Source organism: Bombus vancouverensis, chromosome 10, assembly GCF_051014615.1.
Source record: "Bombus vancouverensis nearcticus chromosome 10, iyBomVanc1_principal, whole genome shotgun sequence".
In the NCBI taxonomy this organism is placed as follows: Eukaryota; Metazoa; Arthropoda; class Insecta; order Hymenoptera; family Apidae; genus Bombus; species Bombus vancouverensis.
Window position 1 is genome coordinate 5,208,628 of NC_134920.1, and position 22,218 is coordinate 5,230,845.

Here is a 22,218-nt window from a genome sequence, read left to right on the forward strand (position 1 = left end):
ATCGGCTGTGCTAAACGCTTTCCAGGGATCGTCGGCTTGGCACGGACGCTATTCTCTTCTTGTTGTGTGTACCGATGCTCGCGTGTACGTCCTCCATACACGTGCTGATGTATGTAAGAGGCGAAACATGCAAGGTGCTGAAGGTGTTTCCGTGTCAATGCGCCAGAAAATTCCAGTTTGCGCGGCTCCAAAACTTTGACCGACCACGACCACGACCAGCAACAACGACGATCACAACTGCAACTGCGAGACTTCGACGTGGACGAAACGTAAGCTTGCTTTCAAGCTAGCAAATACGATCGCATGCAAGGATTCATGGTGTCTGGCGGCGATCAATGGCGCGGGTAACAATGTAACATCGCTGCACGCGATATTTTAGCTATTACCGGATGGCAATGGAGAAACGCTGATAGTACAGGGCAATATATGGAAAGAGTATTATCGTACAATGCTGAAATCGCGTTGACCATAGCGAGAGAGCACGCACGATACTCGATAAAGAAGACTTTTCTTTATATAGTTCTCTGGTAATATGCGTTTCCATTTGAATTTCTAATTTTAAAGCATACCACTTGGTATAAATTCACCACCGAGACGACAGCCACTCTAAATACCAAGATAAGGGTGGCGCAATTTAAATCGAATCGCGACAATTTTTCGATCCGATCCGGCGTAGGAATGCACCGTCTTCCGCTGCGGGACTGCGTGGCTGCCAAGGACGACAACAACATAAACGCACTGGACTCGTCCATCGAGTTTAGAGAAAAAGATCTGCCGGTGCAAGCCGAGCCAACGAACACTACTTCTGGACACTCGGAACGATCTCCGAACACGTGCCGAACGAGTTTGCCACGATGGACCAGTCTCTCCGCGATTAAGTTCCTTCGCGACGCGAGAAACTTTGTTTCCTGGCTAATCTTTTACACGAAAATGCGCGATTTTGTTAGGTACTTTCGCTCGTACTTACGTACGTTTCATTAAAAGTCGATGCGTATGTGTAACGGTCCTCTAAATTTTGAATTCAATGTAGCAATTTATATGAAACGTTTCGCCAAACTTTAGACGAACGATGAACGGATGTCAGTCATTAAAAACGTATTTTCCCATTGTCAATAATTACGAATCAGGTTGAAGAAGAAAATTGCTAAATATCACGTATAATTATCGCAAAGAGGATACGCAAAGAAATATTAAGATCTTTCTATCGACCACCGTGAATAATCAGAATATTTAAGTTTCTTTATACGAACTTAAAAAACTTGCAAGAAATAAGATGAAAGTTACCGAATACATAGCATTTGGGGAAGGTTAAAGACATCCTTTACTCGACCCGGATGATGTTTTAATATACAAAATTATTTTAAATGAAGCTATAAATGGAGAAAAAACTTCAATCCAAGAGTTCTTCAATTCGAGGACTGATACTGAAAATCGAATAATGTAATTGTGTCAGTCTTTGGGAAAGCGCGTCGAATCACGTGGATATTACTTTTCATTAAATACATGTACTATGTATACATGTACTACGTGCAGTTTACGTAAATCTATTTCATTTGAAATTTGCACCAACATGTATCATATGCACCAACAATAATTCTCTTGCAATTAGTAATATTAGTAGTACCTTGTGTTCTTTAGCCTTTGTGTATTATAAAAGAAATTGAAAAACAAATTCCACACGATTTTCAATCTTCCTTGTCGATGAAGTTTCGCGATGAAACCTGATAGAAAAGTAAGAGAACTTTCTGTGAGCTCAGGGATTTCTTACCTCCGCAAATAACGTCTGCGAGATTCGTCTGCACAGCTTGATGCGTCACGTCGCCGTCCCTCAGGGTTAGCATCTCACCGTGTACGAGCGCCATAGCTTCGTCGTTGGACATGAGCATGCTACCCTGACCTCTCGATCCGCTCACCTCTCTGGAACATCTCCTAGAGTTGCTGGAATCGCGCCTCAGCCTCCTGGTCTCGGGCGTAACGACAAAGTAACCTTGTGACGTGTGATAAATTTTTCGTTCTTGCATGAGTTTCGCGAGGGCGTCGTAAACTAATTCGCGGCTCGGTCTCTGCATCGCCGGAAATGCGTTCCTAAGGGCGGACCTGAGCGTGTCGAGCGTGGCAGCTTGCCTCTGAGAAGTCAACTCCAAAATGGCCCAACAAAGAGCTTCCGGTAGAGGTGTGAATTGTCCTTGGGCCACTGGGGCAACCAGGCAATCGTCGATGTCGCCTGCACAGGAAGGAAAATGCCAATTATACGTCAGGTCGTTGCGCATGATGTGGAATGAATTTTATCCGTGATTCTGATTATTTTGAAATTGATTTAATCGTCGATTATTTCTCTTTCCTTTATTAAAAAATAATTATGCTTTGTTACGGTATTTCGGCTAATAGTTAACTATGGAAGCATAGTTTATTTTTGAAAACGTTAATTCTCTGTCCTTGACGTTTAAATACTTTTAAACTTTAACTACTTCCACGGTACTTGCAAATTTATACTTATAAATATATACTGTCGCATACTTTTGCATTCCCCAAGTTTAACAGTTGTCGCCTACTAAGGGAGATCAAAGTTGATTACAAGGCGAAACAAGCGGCGGATGTAGAGCTTCGTGGAAGTACGAACGATAAGATCAGACGTCAGGAGATGTGGCTATCGGATTTTTAAAGTTCTCGCGTTCATTAAAATTCTCCTTGTATATTCGCTGGACAGAATGAAATCGTAACAGCCAGGTTGTCTGCTAAGAACTAGCAACATTCAGTTGTAACTGCCTTTCTAGTTTCAACCGAAATGGTTCGAGTTTCCATGCGCGTACCAGCTACAAACAAAGTGTTTCATTAAGAAACGTATGTAACTTTCTGCTCGTTCAACGTGATATTTAAACGTTTCTACGCTTTTGAGTTTCCCATAAATTCGCAAAAATCCACAGTCCCGATATTACGTATAGTACGCTTCGATTTCAAATATCTTTCGATTCTGTTCCCGATACTGTTCGGAGGTCGACGAAATTCAACTGACTCTTCGCGCCAGATTATTCCATATAATCCCAAGATAATTCTACCACTGAATTCACGTATTCATGGGACGGAGGTTTAACAAGGCAAAATATATCGAATTTCATTTCCAGCAGACAGGGGCGGCTGTATTAAGTTCGTGACAAGTACATCGCGGCAGATCTGCGGGTGCATTCGCATGCGAGCGACGTACGCCTATAAATCCACTTACGGAATATTCTCGTGAATTTGTCGTGCGTAGCATGGCGCGATGAGCGCGTAGCTATATGCTTTCGTGAAAGCGGAAAATTTAAACGACCGCGCGGATAGTTGGTAAATAGCAGTTTATCGGTATCGATTCGGTCATTCGTACAGTAACACGGGTAAACGTAGATTTATCGGTTGTATTATTAATATACGTTTATTGAATGCTTAACGACGTAATATAACGTTCCGTGACTGGTCATGCGAATGTATCTCAACCTTTCGATAAGCGGAGAAAAAGAGAAAGAGAACAATTTTCGTTAAATCGCAGTCATAACCGGGCGAGCAGATACCGATAATACCACGGTACACTTTCCCATTCGTGATAAACGTCTTTTCCACCTATTTATAATATCGTCGACGGTGCAACGTCTGTAATTTCTAAATTAGGTACGAAACAACAGAAACGTTGTATACACGCGTATCTTGGTTCGTAGTCTCGATTTTCGTGAAACGCCACACCGACCAGATGCATTCCCACGTGCAAGATCACAGAGAGTTAGAACTAAAACGGTCAATTTCTAGGAGCGGAGAAAACTAGTATGCCAGAACAAATCTGCTCCGGGCTAACAATACTTAATTAGCGTTTTAAACGTCAGTCAAACGGCGTACCATAAACGCGATACACAGGAAAGGTAATTAAGGCTAAATGGAAACTGAAAATTTTCGACGCCGTAAGGAGATTGAGAGAAAAAGAAAGAGACGTTCGTGGCGAAATTGAAGCCTTTGTTCTTCCGGTCACGTTTTAAGGTGACTTTCAAGCCCCCGAGGGCCTCCTGTTCTCATACATTTTGGTCCACGCCCACGAAAAGACTATGGATTATTCTAAGCTCGCGACTCTGAAGGACTCCGAAATTCCAGTGGTATCCGCACGCTCGTGCCAAGAATATTCAATGCTGTCAAGAGCACAACGTGTAGGAAACAGCTTGTCATCAGAGACGTTGTGTTGCAATGTATGAGTAACCGTATCACCTTTGCACCATGTGAATTTTTTCTGAACACGTAGGAAGATTGTCACATTTAATCCTCCTATTCTTTTTCTTCCTACCGTACGCTGATTTTTGACATACAACGTCTAATTTAACAGTTCAGATTGCGTTGGCCATCGATAAACTACGGATTTTTATGCAAATATTGGTATATTTTTATGATCGCAACGGTAGAATTAGAATTAGTTTTTATTCAGATAGAATAAAAGCTCTTACACTTTTAAGTAAATAAGACCTCTTTTTATCCATCAAAAACTATAACGAGTACTCTATTTTGGATGTTTGGTGTATTTAAATCGCAGACTAGACATCAAGCAGAGTTGACGATGTTCTGAGGTAATTCAAGGAAACGAGCTAGGCAAATCGATAGGATCAGATCTAAAAGTTAAATTTCAGCTAAATTGTCTATAATAGTTTGAAATATTGCAGTTAGCTCCGTTGTTACCTGAAAGCTAGATAATTTATGAGATTGAGTCAGGTAGGCATCCGAGGATAATGGATGGACGATTAAAAGTTGCGAATCATACATGAGAGATATGCTTCGATAGACATGCAATGTTCTTAGTCATTCAGACATATATTTTCAAATTAATACGTGGAAAGTTCTTCTGTCAGCGTGTTCAATTTTGTCCGACGATTATACTTTATTGGAATATTGTACAATTCAAAAATATCGAGTTCATCGATATATTGTAGCTGCTCGCTTGTTACGTCGGTAGACCGATGAACGAAACAGATGGTACGCGAATTCGTCTGTTTGAAAGTTAACCCTCATTTCTGATTTGTATACACCGCACGATGGACCCTGTGACACAATAAAACTGAGTTGAATACTTTTATTCGTTCGCCGTCACTTTGGACCACCATGGGCCTTCGTAATGCATTTTAATATACATATTTCCCTCATCGCCGCGTGCCATATGCCAATTTCGAAGGGTAGCTCGGCCTTCTGTACACGATATTGCGCTGACCCTTGACAGATATCGATCGTCCGCTTCTACATTGAAAAATATTCGATGGACGTTGAACGAAGCAATTTCGCGAGTATCAGCGTTTAAGAAGAAAAATTTAATTTTTATTCTATACACACACACATACACCCTCTTAACGACAGTACCTCTGATATTTATTTCTCTTAAATATACTATTTTTTATACCTCAACAATAACCTGATGACATTTTAAACAAAATATAGTAAAATACTTATCCTTTAGCAATGACCTTGCCAATAATTAAAACGTTAGCGAAAATAATAATTTTAGCTAATTCGTTGAGTGAAAATACTCCGAATGGCTTCTTCAATGTCCAACAAGCAATTGTATAATTATTCCAAGATCCTACGTACCATCTAAGATAAGGAAATCGTTCTGTACGTAAATGGTCCGTATTCAACGTTTATCGCGTGAAATCGCGTGGCATGTAATTTTCGCAAGGTTGTATCTTTCGTATTTTTGAATTCCACTAAATCCTGGGCGTACAATGAATCTACCCTCTGGAACAGGTCGCGATCACGGATCACTGCCATTTCCGTGCACCGCTCGATGACGCTCGCTGTTCTAGTCCCCTAGTTGCTTTTGAGTCCCTGTTCGCGGACAGGTAGGAAGAAACAGAGCTGTAATTACGTGTTCAACTTCACCAGAAAGCGTCTGTTGTCTGGTACGCTCTTGTTAAAGGGTGGTCGTAAATAGGCCGGACATTCTTCGTATAGAAATTACCGGCGAGATCTCGTTGTACTTCATGCGCTATCGCGAGTTTTCTCGTTTGTTCCTTGACGAGTATCGCCAGCTGTCCGTCTTCCTTGGATATTATCGCGAGAAACCAGTTTGCATTGGAGAGTTGTCTTTCCGACGATTGTAATGTATCGGGTAATATCAGATTTTCAATTTCTACCGGCATCCGTGTCGAACGCGAGATAAAACCGAGAACTGATCGTTGGAATACGCCATCGAGAAATCAATGTTGCGTATGGCGCTAGAGAAGCCCGATCGACGATGATTGCGATTCTTTCGCGACTTTCTCATGGAATATTCATCACGTGGTTATTTCAATGGAAAAGTTGGAAACGGTCGTCGCACGAGGTCCAGTTGCCCACTTGCCTGGAATTTCTCCACGGCCCACGAGGAGGGAGTTGCACGCACGTAATTATGCAAGGAGGTAGCCCACCCACGCGTTCCTTTTAAGGAACGAGCCGCCGACGACGACGAGTCGACAACGGATGGGGAGAGCTGAGAACGGTTTACAGACAGGTGCGAGACCTTTACAGGTTCGAAACTCGTCCGGTTTTCGTGGTTCTTTCGCAGAAACGACAGCTTACTAACCAACGCCCTCGCCAAAAGACATTAGAACAGCGTATAGAATAAGTGGGCTTCGGTTACATTGACGTTATTTATCGTCTCTCGTGTTACCAGACACGCGAATGAAATTGAACGAATGAAATCATTCGTATACACGATCTTTCTAGAAATTTCGAGAGAGAGAGAGAGAGAGAGAGAAAGAGTGTCGGTGATAATGTAATTTCGTACGCCTCGCTCGTAGCGTTAGCATAATTCAATTTACCGATAACAATGTAGTTTCTCGCGAGATGAAAAATCGTTGAGACATTTTCCATGGTATATGGTTCGATGGAATCGCAACGATAAGCTCTGCAAATGTTTTATTCGCTGATATCAGCGCCGAAGAAAGTTATAAAGTCTCTGGTGTAAAGTACGGATAGCAAATTTTATTTCAATTTTTTCATTCTGAATGGCCGAGGTGGACGCGTATGTGGTCCCCCACGCGAGTCTCCGGGGCTTGAAATTTATTCGCGACCGTTGACTGTTTCGCATGTGGAAGCATGTATACACAAGGTGTATGGGCAGTAAATGGCCCAACTAAGACGGCATAATGTCTGCGTGGGAGAGGCCAGTTTCGATCTCGTTTACGAGATCTTATCCGGCGCGAGAGCACGGTCGGAAAAAGTGGCAGGATAATACCCCGCGTCGTTACACCCGTAAGCTGCCAACAACGGGGATCACGAAGAAACCGAGAAACGTTTCGGTTGCACAATTTTCGTGGGGCTGTCGACGAGGACGGAACGAGGGGCGCAGACAGACAAGAGTCAGGGAGAGGCCAGTTGGATCGTGGAACTCGATACGTCAGTTTCTGGGGCGTGGAACATCGTGTTCCTCGTGAGAATCTTGTCCCGGCCGCGTTTTGAATGCTTTCCACTACATACATATCGGACTAGGTATCTAATGCAGGCAAGTAGCTTCGTGCTTCTCGCCTCTGTGTCTGTATTAGGATTACACACAGGCTACGGTCAAGAATGAGAAAAGACGAGAGCAAGAGACACGGAAACCGTGGAAAAGCGGTACGTTTCGTTTGTGACGCAACAAAAACTGTCTTGGAAGATATACGTTGAACTCAACTAGAGAAGATCACGAGCGATCTTTTCTTTTCTTTCAAAAGGATCGCCGTCAACTTCTCGTCTTACATTATCGAGTCATAGAATCGTCTTCGAATTGAACCTTCATTTTGGTTTCAGATTTCGTTTCCAATTATGAAATTAAAACTATTTGCAGCTAGGTTACATGTAGCGTTCTGTATTAGCTACGGTATCGTAAAAGCAAAGTTTAACGAATGCAGTTAAACAAATCATAAGGCAAGAGGGTAAGTGAGATGCAAATAGAACAGTTGAAAATCGTTTAGAAGTACGTTTCTTCGATGTATTGTAATATTGGGTCGTCAGAAAAATTTCTTTCGTTTTATAAGGAAATAGTGGATGCACAATATTTTCCGTTTTATATTATTTTATCGAATTACATATGATCCATTTTGTTTTATCAAGATAAAGATTACAACGTTCGACAGATTAGGTTTCATGTTTGTATAAAGACGCGTCGTTGTAAAAGACGTATCTGTAAAAGAAAGACATTTTTCGGACAACTTAATATAAGTATCTCACGTTAAGACGAGTAATCTTTATATGTGAGTGGCATGGTGTGGTTTAATCGAACGCTTTTGATGCTTACACTGTTCAAATAAAGAGGCAGTGACTGCAAAAATGTGTAAAAGGAATTTTTTGCAGCTTTGAATAATTGAATTTTTGAATAATTTTAATAGCTTTGAATAATTATCAGCATTTTACGCCTTAATTTGCAATAAAACATAACATTCTCCTGGAAAAATCACCTAGCTATCGCTTTTAGACAAAACGTAGTAAATGAGACAAGCGATAACAATACTCTAAAGTATTAATGTTTAAAATGTTAATGGTGGAAGCTGTAAAATTCTACCTCAATATGTCAGGAATTGCCTCTTTAATAAATACTATCCTTTTTCATAAAAAATCCTACTTTCGTGCGAAACTTCTATCATCGAGTTCCGATACGTTTGCACATACAACAATCCAGGATCTCATGATTTTCCAGAAATTAAACTGTATTATAAAATACAGTTTACCATTTTGTCGTAACGATAAAGTTGAATCTTCGAGGCGGCCTTTCGGTAAATATGGATGAACACCTGCCAACCAGGCGAGTTCCGCGAGCCGCTATTATTACCAGCTTCCCTTGTACCTTTCTATCATTCCGCGAGGCCTTTATTATAATATCCAAACGGCCTACGTAGATAGCGCACGAAGTAAGAGGCAGACTTGGTATTCGGTCGATTCGCCCACGCGAATATCGTTGAGGTATCATGTAGGCAGAAAAGAGACACCCCGGAGGGGTGCAAGAAGGATGCTGGTCGCGAACGAGCGCGCATTTCGAACTTCGAGACACACGGTCGGATCACTTCCGGTGTACTGGTACACGGTGCAGAACACGATGCATATATCCTTATCGCCGTGATCCATCGTGTCGGTTGGCCGACCTCCGCCGCTTTATGGGTCTGCCCATGGGAAATGGCAAAGACCACTTGCAAGGAATCACCTCGTAACAAGACGACCTTTGAGTCCTCCGCCTATCCTCTACCAGCCGGCGACGCTGTTCTATGCAAATCTATAGATTGCTATTCGTCCCCCTTCTCTATCCACCTGGAGACCTGCTTTCTTTCTTCTTCTTTCTTTTATCTATTTTTTCTCTCTTTGACGTCCGTCGTGATTTGCCTTTCGAATTTCGACTCTTTTTGATTCAAATCCGGAGAACGGTAGTCGTTACGAGTTCTCTTCGCTTTGGCGAGCAGTTTTCTTTCATCCATTTTTTATTTATAAATTCTTCGTCATCTGCCTTCCGAATTTAGACTCTCATTGATCCAGACCCATACGATTCTATTCGTTCTCTTCTCTGTTTCCCTTTTGTCGATCATCTATCTTTCTTTCATTTGCATTTTTAATTTTTGCTATCCTATCTTGTAATCTGCTTTTTAAATTTCACTGGAAACACGAAGGATGCGATTGGTTCGATTTTTCCTTTCTTTTCCCATCTTTCTCCCTTTGTCTAATTTTTCCTCTTCGATACACGTCGTAATGTATTTTCTAAATTTCGATTTTCTTAATTTCGTCATTGACCTGTGTGTGTCGTCTCTATTGCACGTTTTACCATATACGGAGAGAGACTCGTAAGCAAATTGATGTTCTCGGCGAGGAACGCATCGAATGTCGCGTTCTCCCCGGTTACGGCTGCGTAGTAATGAGTTTTACCACCGAGGTTGATAGATTATATTAGACGCGTATGTGCGTGGTCGGCAGTCTCCTGTATTCATTAGGAAAACGCTTTACCTTTCACTTCTTAGTCGCGAGCAAATAGTGTCTTTATGGTGTACGGTAGTCTGACCAGAGAATAGTTCCGTGTTTAGAGTACCTATAACAAGCGCAATTAGCCATAAACTTGATCAAAGATATCGCAACGATGGTAAACCTTTGCCTTTCGTGTCCCTAATTTAACATTTTACCATTTCTATCCTAATACCTCGTGATGAGCATTTTCCAAATTATCATGAAAGTGAAAATTATTGTCTGATAAATAATAACCAATTACGGATGCCGGTAAAATACGATTTGTTGAAATGGGGCGAGATCAGAGAAAGTAAAGAGATACGAAGAATTAACGTTGGATTCAAATCTGTATTCCTTTTCAAAAGGAATCTTTATATTTCTCTTGGGAAAGGTGTGGTTGCTGGCACTTTGGTCAGATGCTGGCCAGGTTGCTCGTTCATTCCTATCGGATTTATGTATTACTGTCGGCAATCGATACACTACCGAGTTAACAGCCGACCGTTTTGTTATCCGAGCAGCGGAATGCAAATATATTGCGTAACGTTAAGGCACAAGTCAATCGTCGATAGAAGCACGTGTTTGTCCGGCTCGTGTAATAAACGTGTTGTATGAAACGGTTGCTCGACTTAATCGTTTGGTATCGTATCGAGCCGGAAACAGCGATAGCTTATTGAAAATTATGCGAAGGAAGCCAGCTGCTGGAGTAGCGTTAGAGAATGTACAATGGCTGGTAAAAGTATTCGTACGTTTACCACATAAAGCTTTTACCGCTGATCTTATAATACATATAACACATTTTTGATATACAGTTTCAGAATCATTAAAAATCTTGCCAATATGATCTTGATAGTTGGGTGTCATTGCAGCGCTAATGAAACTTCAAAACGTTTCGTGTAACGTACGTACATATTCGTAAAAATTGTTGGCAAATGCACGAATACTCTCGTGATCGATTATGCATATTTGAACGAAAAGCTTCGTGAATACGTAATAGGACTATCGAAGTCTTGTAATAATAATCGCGATGTTCTACGGTGATTTTAAAATTCGTCCGCCACCAGAGGTGCGTATACACACAAGTAGTCCCGTGTAAATAGATATTGATTCGAGAACAATGGCTCGTTCATCGTAGCCGGTTCTGTAAAGATGATTGGCACTTCTCATGAAGTTGGTCGAGTCTATGCGTCTTCGTGCCCGCACCGTGTTTCGCCTCTTCCTCCATGGACAGTCACGAAAGATGATATCTCGAGCGAAACATATCGAGGTACCCACGACCTTTGAAGAATAAAATCGCGCGATGGAAGAGGCCGCGAGACAAAAAGGCCTGTCGTTGTAAATTTCATGCAAATCTTGACTTTCCGTGAATTCGTCAGCTTTCACCGTGAGGCTGAGTCGCAACACAGGACACAATGGGGATACACGCAGCTTGCCCTGCGGGCTTTTATGAAATCCTATACCCAATGTCCGTACGTATTTCCTGTTATTTATTCACCACTACGTGCCTCTTATGTAGTAAATAGTTCATCAAATCGTGCCACGAGATTATAATCACCACTTCGTCACCGATACCGTTAGTTAATCATTTTTCTACGCTTCTTGGATCAATTGCAAAACCATTTGGCTCAAATTCCTTGTTAACGGTACAGCAAAACCTTGTCTATTATATTATACAATTTAAAAGATAAGTGTATATTCCTTAAAAGAAACTTTCGCAATTTCTATTCAATAAATTTTAATCGTTGAAACGTCGAATATATCTTCCATCAAGGGTCGTATGAATTGCAACATGTGAGCACAGTGACATTCCAATTAGCGTAAAGTAGAGTTATTTGAGATAATAGGATGTCTGAGTCAAGCTATCAGTTATTTGCTATTTGTAATTCGCCAATTTAAGAATAATTTTGAAACGATCTACGTCTGACAACACGCTATTTTATTCCTTGTTAATCATTTTTTACAGAGACATAGATTTTCTTCTATTCGTGAAAATCTAACTATCTCAACCCGTACCTTTTATGTCACACGAGTAGAGAGATATTTAAACTATTCGAAACAGTTTACATATTCGCGTAACCAGAGCTCAGCCTCGAATGCTGCACGTGCTGATGGAACATTCGGAAGGAACTACTGACCGACATCGTTGGAACCCGATGCAAATGGGTTGCAGGCCAGTCTCGTAGGTAGGTAACCTTTGAGTAACGACAGTCACGAGGAGTGATGGGAGTCGTGATGGGAGTCGTGATCTTCCTCGAGAATTCTGCGATCGGATCCGGGTCGCGACAATGTGGTTGGCGCACGGCGAGGACGATCTTCGCGTTCCTAATGATCGTCGGTTAAGGCCTCGTAAAGTTCCACTCTGGTTCAGGCTTCAGACTATTCGTGCGTGTTTAGCCTATCTCCAGGCGTCGACAAAGAGTTCTTCGCAGTTTAGATCGTTAGGCGCGACGTCCTCTCTCTTTCGATATCAAACGGAGAAATTAGAATTTCACAGAGTGGCTGTTTCTTTTTTCGTTCGTTGAACTCGATCCATTGCCCGCATAAATCAGCTACGAGAGATTGAAAGTGTTTCGAAAGATCTTTCAGAGTGATGGTGGTAATTTGCCTATAGTCGAGAGCTAACGAGTTCTTATTTGTTAAAAGTTCTATCCAGTTTTTCTCCTAGTAATCGTTCCCATTCTAATCTTTTCACACGGAAGAATAATGGGTTAGGTCGGGGAAAAAAGAGATCGATTTCTCGCCGATACATGCGGAGATCACGCATCGAGAAAGCTAACGTTGATATTTACCCTTTCATACTATATCACGGCGATTTGGCCAAGCTTCCGAATATATGGTATTATCAATTTTCTAAGTTTCTAGTTATGAATTAAAAAGGTACACGAAAGATACTTCTTAGCTAAAAGAAATCAAAGCTCTCGAAAGATATATAATTTTCGTCAAGAAATAGTATATGTTCTTGGTTGAAAATTATAGAGTGAGTGCAACTCGAATAGGAAGGTAGAGAGCAGCCGTCATTTAATTAAAACGAATCTCTCAATGTTCGCGATTTTTCGTCGACCGGAACGAAGATACGGGAGAGGCCATGAGAATCGACTGCTAGCCTGGATTCCGCCGTCTGAGGTCGCGCCGCGTGTACCGGTACCATTAGCTCTTTCCGATAAGGGCGTAGCCGCCGGTTCCTATGTATATCTGATGTAGTCCGTTGCTGGAAATGGCGTCTTCGCCTGTTCGCCAAATACGTTTATTAACAGTGACGAGATACCTTCTTCGTTCGCTCGTGAATATTCAACACATTCTTCCAGCGAGTTTAATGGCCCAGAAAATATTTCAGACAGGAATTTCACCCGAAGAAGAGAGAACATCAAGTGAATCAGTTAACACACGTTACACATATATGTTGCTTAAAAATAGAAGTTCCCTTTTTTTATCGTATATCAATGTTTCATAGTTGACATTTTCGTCCGATTCCATTTTGCAACTTCTCTGCTTCTTATGACTTATCGATCGTTATTTAGATTTTTGATACATTCTTGTAATATTTTTTTCTTTCTACAATTTTCTGTTTAATATTCTCGTATTGCTTCTTTTTAATCGCTAGAATGAATTGATGTTTTCGTATCTTCAAGCTTTTCTTTTTAATCACTGCGAGGGATACAGGGTTGATAGGTTATTTCTGATATATCTAATGCAGTCGTAAGATTGATCGAGAGTTTCGTATCTACAAATAAGATCGCATAGAGGGAGTACTCCACTTGCTTCTGCGTTGTGTCTCGGCGGACTTTCTTTTCCAACTTTGCACGATAAATGGCCAGGAACTAAATTCCTGTTTTTAGATCATTTCCCGATATTTTCGATATTTGTAGTATAAAACAGAAGAAGGTATTTAATCTCCGTGAAAGATGCTAAGCGACTACCCATTTTGAAAATAAAACAACGAGCGATGGTTAACCAATCTGGAATAGCACCTGGTTGTCAGCGGCTCTATCGTGGTACCGCCATACTCGAATGAACTATTCTTTAACGATGTAAGTACATACGTATGCATCTGTACATAGTAATACATTTCTTATTGATTCCTGATCTCGATTTGTACATGTAATGTTCATTAATCACTGCAAATGTTGCACCATCGAGTGTCTTTAATATTACAACTATAATTAATAAATTAATCATATCAATTAATAATAAGTAATTAATAAATCAGTCAACAATGAAGATGCTCGAAGTGTATTTCAATTATTATAGTATAGTCTCATAAAAAAAAACACAAAATACTGTGTTTGTGTTATCACGAAAGCAATTATACGCAATCTCATTGATTCTTGTGACATATGGAGAAAATACTGGAATTTCAATTTCCCTTCCATATATATAGATATTAAAAAAAAAAAGAAAATGAACAAGTTTAGTTTCTTTGTTGATCTATCGGTGGTTAACCAATCGCAATCGCTCATTTTCGATAATGGGAAGCCGACACACCAAGGGATTCAGCCCTCGTTTTACCTTCGAGATAAACACCAATAAATTCACTGGCTAACGCGATTCTAGCGATAATTATCCAGCTTTTTTGCCGCGATGAAACATCGAATCGTACCATACGGCACGATTCTCGAGCGAGTTGCCCGTCATTAAGATGGTTTTATTGCTTCGCCTGCTATTGTTTCTTAGGCAACCAGTTGTGCAATCTCGAAAGGATCGTTGCCGTTTTTAGCGCGTTACACTTTAACCGCGCGCGTCAGCTTTGAGTTATTGAATTCGGAATTATCCAACGATTCGACGTTTGCAACGTTTGCCTCGCGCCGTAGCTCTATCTGCTCTGCAATTATTAATCGAACGATAGTTCGACTGTTTTCGTAAGTTTGCAAACAGCAAGCGATAGGATACGTGGCTCGACTATTGTATGATTTATAGAACGAGTTCGAGCTGTCTGGTAACAGGATGGGAACGTTGCGATCGATTTCCGTATACCATTACGGGATACGTTCGACACCAGTAAATAATATGTAAGTAAATTGAAATTCTTATTGTTATCGAGCGATTTTCTTCGGTTTTTCCATTGCTGGACCTGTTTCATCGTATCCACATCAAGTGTCTTTTACGACGTGTCAAAGTGAAGAGAGACATTAGTAGTTGATGAAAAATCGCGGTTTATCTATCCACAAAGTGGCTTGTTCCATAAAATGTGTATCGCGAAAATATATCGCGATTTTAACTTTGTTTCTTCTCGGGACAATTGCGATATTTCCTATCGTCATTGTTTTCAATATATTCGTTTCATAGAAGAAAGTTTGTGAAACGACAGTTGGCTGACAGAGAAACAACAGCATACAATGCACGATACTCGTGATAATTTATCAAATTCGGACAGGTAGGTCCTCGTGAGACATGGCGAATGATTTTCACTTTCGGTAGGGAAATGTTTCTTAAAGTATTTCCGTAAATTACGATGGAAAAGGTCAAACACGCTCCGTACATTATATAAGGTAAATTATGTGCATTCGGAGTTAGGGACGTTATACGTAGGCCCGGTATTTTCAGGCCAGACGCGCTGAATTTCTCATTTGCAATCGCGAGCCATAGTGTTTCCTGCGAACTTAGCGAAACATGTTCGCCGATAGTTGTTAAATTTATACTCCGGTTATTGCCGTTAATGCATCAAGGATAGCGCAAGTAACGACAGAATCGTGGGCGATATTAATAACCGGCTTCGTATTTCGTGTGTAAACGCATGCTGACGATATATCTTCGCCCGTGTAACCTACGTTTTCCCAACTTTGTTACGAACACGTTAAATGGCGCCAGCGTGAATGATCGAATCGAGTAGACACACGCTTTAATTAGAAAATCGCTCCACGTTCTATACGTACGTTCACACCACGGGCACCTGAAATATCAAGGAAATTTAAGAGCTTCTCGATTTCCATGTAGCGAGTATGGCACGCGAGAGGAGATCCAGCTCGTGTGTATGTTGCAATCGATTTATGCAATTTAGTCGTATTAACGAGCATCGACAGGCCGTCGAACGGAACATTTCTCGTACACATTTAATGATATTTAAACGTCGCAACTTGCGAAGTTACACTGAAATTATCGACCCGCGTTCGCGTCGCGACGACCATTAACTAGAAACTGATGGCGTCCCAAGGGAGAACTAATTTTTCCCATTATATAGAATGCAATCGTCCGATCGCGGAAAGTGAAATCGACGTTGTCGGGGCAGGTTCAAGTTTCTGTCCGACGTTTGACGGGCCGCTCATACTCCTGTCGTGCAACGAGTCAACCACGCGATGATCGTTCGTGTCACCGTTATTACGCTAGAACAAGTAGAAAGCGTCGATTACAAAAAAAAAAAAAAAAAAAAAAAAAGGAAGAAGGTTGTCTCGTTAGCTGTTTTAAAGGGTAATTTCGTGCCCGGCAGAATTTTTGCAAACTTTCTCTGTATCAAATATATATTAGTGGTTTAATGGAATAACAATCGCGACGTGCCGGGTAAATGAAAATTGCGCGAGATCGAACCACTGGATTATTACACCTTAACAAGCAATTCTAGCCGTGAATTGGTCTCACGTAGTAAATTGGACATTATAGAGTGGGCGATGATGCGCGTCATCAATCACATCGCGCACATTCGCGCGGCTTGTCATGCTTTCTTGACATTAGCCTACATACAGCATTAATGGGTCTTACTGGTCCGTGTGATGCCGAACGACCCGTTTTACCAACCTTTTGCCACGCCTCTCACCTCTACTGGCAGGTTAGCGCACGCTCGGTGTAATTGTGCTTCTTGTCGTGGTCGCCACTTATAGAATTATCCACGTCGTGGCATTTCGTTTAGGTAGGGACGATAGGACCAACGCTATCGGTGTCAATACTCGGAATTGTTTACAGTTGTTTCCGTGGTTTCGTAAATCGACAGACCAGTGATTATGTTTCGTAACAAGGCGCCAAGCCGTGTGTATCCGTGAAACTTTCCGCGACTTTATATTCTACTTTCGTATTTTGTCGAAACAACCTTTGTATCGACTGATTTACGTATTTCGCTGAATTCTAAAAAAATGCTAATATCTCCCACGCTTGACGCAGAAGCATTAAAATCACTAAAAACCATGAAATATCAGCGTTTACCGTATATTCTCAGTGACACGTATACCGGTCGGTTTTCAGCCGCTCCGTTCTCAGAATTTCAGTTTCTTAAATCCAGTTCACGGGTTGCAAAAAACGGATTGGTGGTTCGTGTTAATTTATGACACGGCTGCGACATCTCGTGCGACGTTTTTACGAGGCACTTGCGAAAGATACTTTTGGATTTCTCGCGGGAATTTAGACCGGATTTGTTGGAAGCGCGAATTTTATGTGTGATTTCGCAATTACGAAACCGCACGAACGTGTGCTTCGCGTAACAACGTTAAAAATACTTTTTGTCGTGGCGCGTGATATTCTTATTTTCTCCCTCCCCCCTCTCTCTCTCTCCCTCTTTCTCTATTTCTCTTTTGCTCGTCCCCTTCTTACTTTGAAACAAGCCACTCGATTTAAAGGACATCACACCGGTGAAAGCAAGACATGGAAATCCACTTGGAGCTGCCTTCTGTGCGCTACGAGTGCCGCCAAGAATACTTCTGTCCGATCTTCAGACATTCAAGGACGCAACTATGCAAACAGGTGTTCGCCACTGGTGTAAGGAAAGTTTATTCGCGACCTTGCGGAGTATCGCTTAAGTTTTCCTTGATTTGGAGTTCGATCGACGAAAGTTTCTATCGACGTTTTAACTTTCCAATTTTCTCTCTAATTTCGTATATCGGAACAACGAAAGATATCGTAGAAAGAATTTTGTCTAGATTCAAATGTTCATTGTCGCGTCCAGATTAGGTTATGCTACGTATACTCTACGGTCCATGGTCTTGCGTCATGAATGTGGTAAAAGTCAAAAGCAATGAATAGCTGACAAAATTGCGCAAGCTTTTTCAGAATTTCTTCTCGCATTTTCACGTGGGTGTTATTCAACTGCTCGAAATACGAGTTTGAACTGTGAGTTGGTAAGAGTAAATGTATTCTGAAGGAAAGTGAATATAGCAAAACGAGAAGATATCTCGAAACAACATCGAGAGACTTTTCGAAGTAAGATTTCAGAGAAAAAATATGTTATGAGACTGTAGCATAAATTGCACTAGAAATAAGGAGAACAATTGTTCTATCTGCAATTGAGAGGCTTTCTGAAAAAGACGGGTGCAAGGATCTATCGTAAACATATAGGTATATTTTCTAGTCAAATAGTTGAACTGTTGAACGATATTTTGTTTGATTTTCCGGATATGAAAAGAAGAAAGTTCTGTTAGAATCGTTATACAAATAATTTTAATCTTAAAAAATTAAAAATGCTTTAAAATTCAATTTTATATGGTCCTATTTGATTTTGAATGTAACTTGAAATATATTCTTAATCATCGATTGAAATATAGTCGATTATATTAAATATTAAATTATATAAAATACTATATTAATATTGTATTAAATATTAAAAAATTAGGATTAAAACGTCCAATGCAATTTACACGATTCATTGTATGTCCTCTTGGCCTCTTTTTTCAGAAAGCTCATCATCAATAACACTGTTCTACCGTCATTGCATTATACTTAATACACGTTAATATCATAATGAACGAAGGATTTTATTACTTCGATCTGCAATTTGATTAAATTACGATAGATCGCGGTTTGATATGCGTAGTCGGAGCGATGAAAGCAACGTAACGCAATGCGAGGAGAAATTGTTAAATTATCGTATATCGGGGGCTACGAGTGAAATGCAGATATTTTATCGACAATATCGTACAGGCGTTTAAAATGATAAAATCCCACGAAGACGAGCAAAGATGTGAAAGATGCACGAAGCAGATTTGCCGTTGATCTATGAGCAGCCACGAATCGATGGCACGAAGACGAGTCGAAGGCAATTGTGAATTCGCGATTAAATCTTTATACGCGATCGGACATTGTTTCATGTGCTGGTGACAAGTAACTCTTGAGATGCCAACTCAAAAACGTATTGTACTCTTACGGAACAATGAAATACATTAGAGAAACGAAATATTGTTTTACAAGCGTGATTGACGGCCAAGATTAAAATGTTGCCCAAAAGTTTCCCTCGTATGCGGATGCTTTGTTTAACTAAAAACGGTAGAACGTCTCACGAGGTATTAAAGTTATTTTGCGGACCGGATAGTGGGAGAAATTTTCGAGTCAACTTCGTCGAGTAAAAAATATACAATTCCATTTAAAGAAATAAACTTTAGAATCTCTCCCTCTATTCGATCTGAAAAAAGAATAATTTCCACTATACAGTGCCCCGCCTCGAATCAAACAACTTTTGTTAAAACATTTTCTTCATAACTATAACCTCTTGCGAGATATTCTATCGTTTCCAATTAAACGAAACACCCCGTATATATAGTATATGTATACGTTTCGATTGAAACATTTGCTTTGCTCAGATTTAACCCCGTTGGAATCCGCGTTTTCATTGGGAACTCCATTCTACGTAGACCAGGAGTAGCGCAACGTTTTGATTGTGGAGACCGAATCGGTGAAACGAGGTTCAATCAAATTTCCAACAGGCCAACGATGAATCGCAACACTCGATCCTGTTGGTCGGATTCGCAATCCCAGTGACGGAGCAACTACAAAAGCGTTCCGAAAGGGACGCAATTAATCCGTCCAGTCACATGAAAACGCTATTCGATGCGAATCACGAGGATGAAAATTAAACGCGTTCCCGACGATTTTTGCGCTGGAATCACGCCAAACTGTTAGCCTACATTCGCGCGAATCGCGCACGTGTTTCGGCGTAAAATCACGCAAAAAGGATGCCACACCATTTCGAGCCATTTATATCGCCAATGTTCTCTTTCTCCCAATTTCTTTGTTGCTTCTTTTTCGCCAATAACGAGGCTAACTAACGTTTCAAGCGCGCGCGTGACGCGTCAAATTTAGAAACTCGTCGCACGACGATACGACGAAGATACGAATCGCGAATCCACGATCTAAATGGGAAGTACGCGAGTAACGCCTCGGGTGGTGCAGGTCAGTATCGGCAAACGAGAAGCCGGCCAGAAGTTATACTGGCAGACTTATGAATAACAAATATCCATTGCGGCGCAAAGTCGTGCAGAATTCTGCTGCCTATGTGTATACAGGTTCGAGTATCCATGGGAACTGGATCGTTCCGGCTACGCGTCTTTCTCCTCGCGTACGTATACCTCCTCGAACAAGAAATATGTTTCCTGCTGGAACAGGCCACGGTACTTTAACGTGCCAACCCTTAATATCTGCCTCAGCGAAATTCCTTTGTGAACTGTACGTGCTCGCGGATTCTTTGTCCGTGTCTTTCGAATTCGACGATCCTTGGAAATATTTCATCTATCCATGTTCGATTTTAAGTAAAAACAACGGAAGTTATTATTATATTTATACAAGTTACTTGTCTATGATCTACCGACATCCTTAAAAGTGTTTTTCCGTGTTGTTCCTATAAAAATGTTTCGCTTCTTGCTACGCATGACAGATTTGCTTGGCGTTCTAACGCGACGTTCATCTTTCAATTTTTGCAACTATCTATGTTAACCTACATTCTGATACAGCATTTTGCTGAAAACGTTTCGCTCGTTGAAACTCATCGAGTACAGTGTCCGTTCCAAAAAGAGTCTGTAAAAATAGCATGCTCGAATCGAACAGTTTTAACAGATGACCAAGGAGATCTCAGAAGTTGCGTCACGAGTAATTGGTTCGACTTGACTTGGGTGGAAAGCTGTGTTTTCGCCAGAGTATATAGGTGGGATTCGTATAACTCGTATTGTTCCTGTTCGTTCAGCAGTGCTCGCTCGATACGTGGACGTGATTGCCGACAATCAAGGCACCGTTAACGAGGGTACTGTTTTGGAAAATTTGTATGAATATCGGGTCGTACCTTTTGAAAGTGCACTTTCACTCTCTCCAATTACGAATCCACTGGAAACCTGAATCAGTGCATAGATCTTCCTACGCTTTTCATCCACTGTATTTCGTTTAAATACACAAACGTTTACGTACTGTTAGTCCGCTATCCCGTATACTGGGTGTCGTTTCTGACGTAGAATGAAGTGGTTCGTTTCGTTTGCTCGGTTCGAAACATCGTTCAGCTTTCTACTATAATTCATGTTAAACTGACAGCCGAATATGCCTTCGAAACATTCACAACATTTATCGAATGTTTGCATAAATTATAATTTTAACTAGTCTTACAAAAACAATCGAACAGCAGCGTCGAACACGGACGAATATCATCGTGATATTTTTCGAGTTAATAGTAGATTTAGAAAATCTATAACTTCGTGATAAAGGTATCGGTACAGAGAAAACACATTGTATGCCTTGGCTTACGAAAGTATTTGATCACTGACACAATCCTTTTACGAATATTGCGTATTACGCGCGATGTATGAAATGTTTTAGAATTTCATTAGTGGCCTGACGAGATGTATCGATAATATTTAAAGTAAAACAGAAAATATACACAGTGTGTCTCGCGATATTTCAAAAAGTTTTGTACAAGAATGCTTATTCGAGAAAAGAAAAGAAATATATTAAATATTTCAAAGCCTAGGATTCGCATCTTAGATCAACGTCGATCTTGATCTTACGAACAGAAAATGTCAGACAAGTTTTCTAGAATTCATCTAAAACGCAGGAAATTCCCAGACACCCAGTACGGTGGTACGCGAAGTGCGCAAGGCCGTCTATGCACGACACTCTGTGAAGATTGCCGATTCTCGTTAAGATGCAGCGATAACAGTCAACGTGGTTCTCGAAAGTAAACGGACGTTGTTATACTCGTACGAGATAAACCAGCACTCTTTGCATCATGTTCCTCTAGACAAACGAGACCTTATCCTTCTCTTCTTATTAAGCGCGCTCCGGCGACGACGTGCCCAGATTTCTGTCCAGCCCGTTGCTATTTATTAGTGCAAAGCGGTAAAAGTAAAAGGCCCATTTATTACGAATCTGTTACGACTCGAACGATAAACAATCAGGTGAAAACTCAGCGAGGAGGGAAATAATTGAGCGCGTGCTCTTCTCGCCATTCGACGAAACTCTTCGTCTTTTCTCGATCGTTTTTCATAGTACATTTGGTCTCTGGCACGTCTGAAATAAAGATCCGGTATCGTGGTTTCTCCTTCCGATCGTCGAAGAGTCATTCCTCCTTTTGTACCTTTTTTTCGGCGGTAAGAAACAAGTTTTTACCGCGACATC

At 40.9% G+C, this 22,218-nt stretch overlaps 1 protein-coding gene and 1 long non-coding RNA gene across 3 annotated transcripts in view; one reads left to right on the forward strand and one right to left on the reverse strand.

The window, feature by feature from the left end:
- The window catches only part of LOC117157793 (uncharacterized), a 130,768-nt gene that overhangs the window by 9,855 nt on the left and 98,695 nt on the right, over positions 1-22,218 (forward strand). The gene's annotated exons all lie outside the window — the stretch shown is intronic.
- knockout (Stork-head domain-containing protein knockout) overlaps positions 1-22,218 on the reverse strand; it is a 111,456-nt gene that overhangs the window by 6,406 nt on the left and 82,832 nt on the right. For both annotated transcript variants that reach the window (XM_033336055.2, XM_033336054.2), the window contains exon 4: positions 1,769-2,224. In XM_033336055.2, the coding sequence (XP_033191946.2) occupies positions 1,769-2,224 (456 nt within the window). The remainder of the gene's footprint in view (positions 1-1,768; positions 2,225-22,218) is intronic.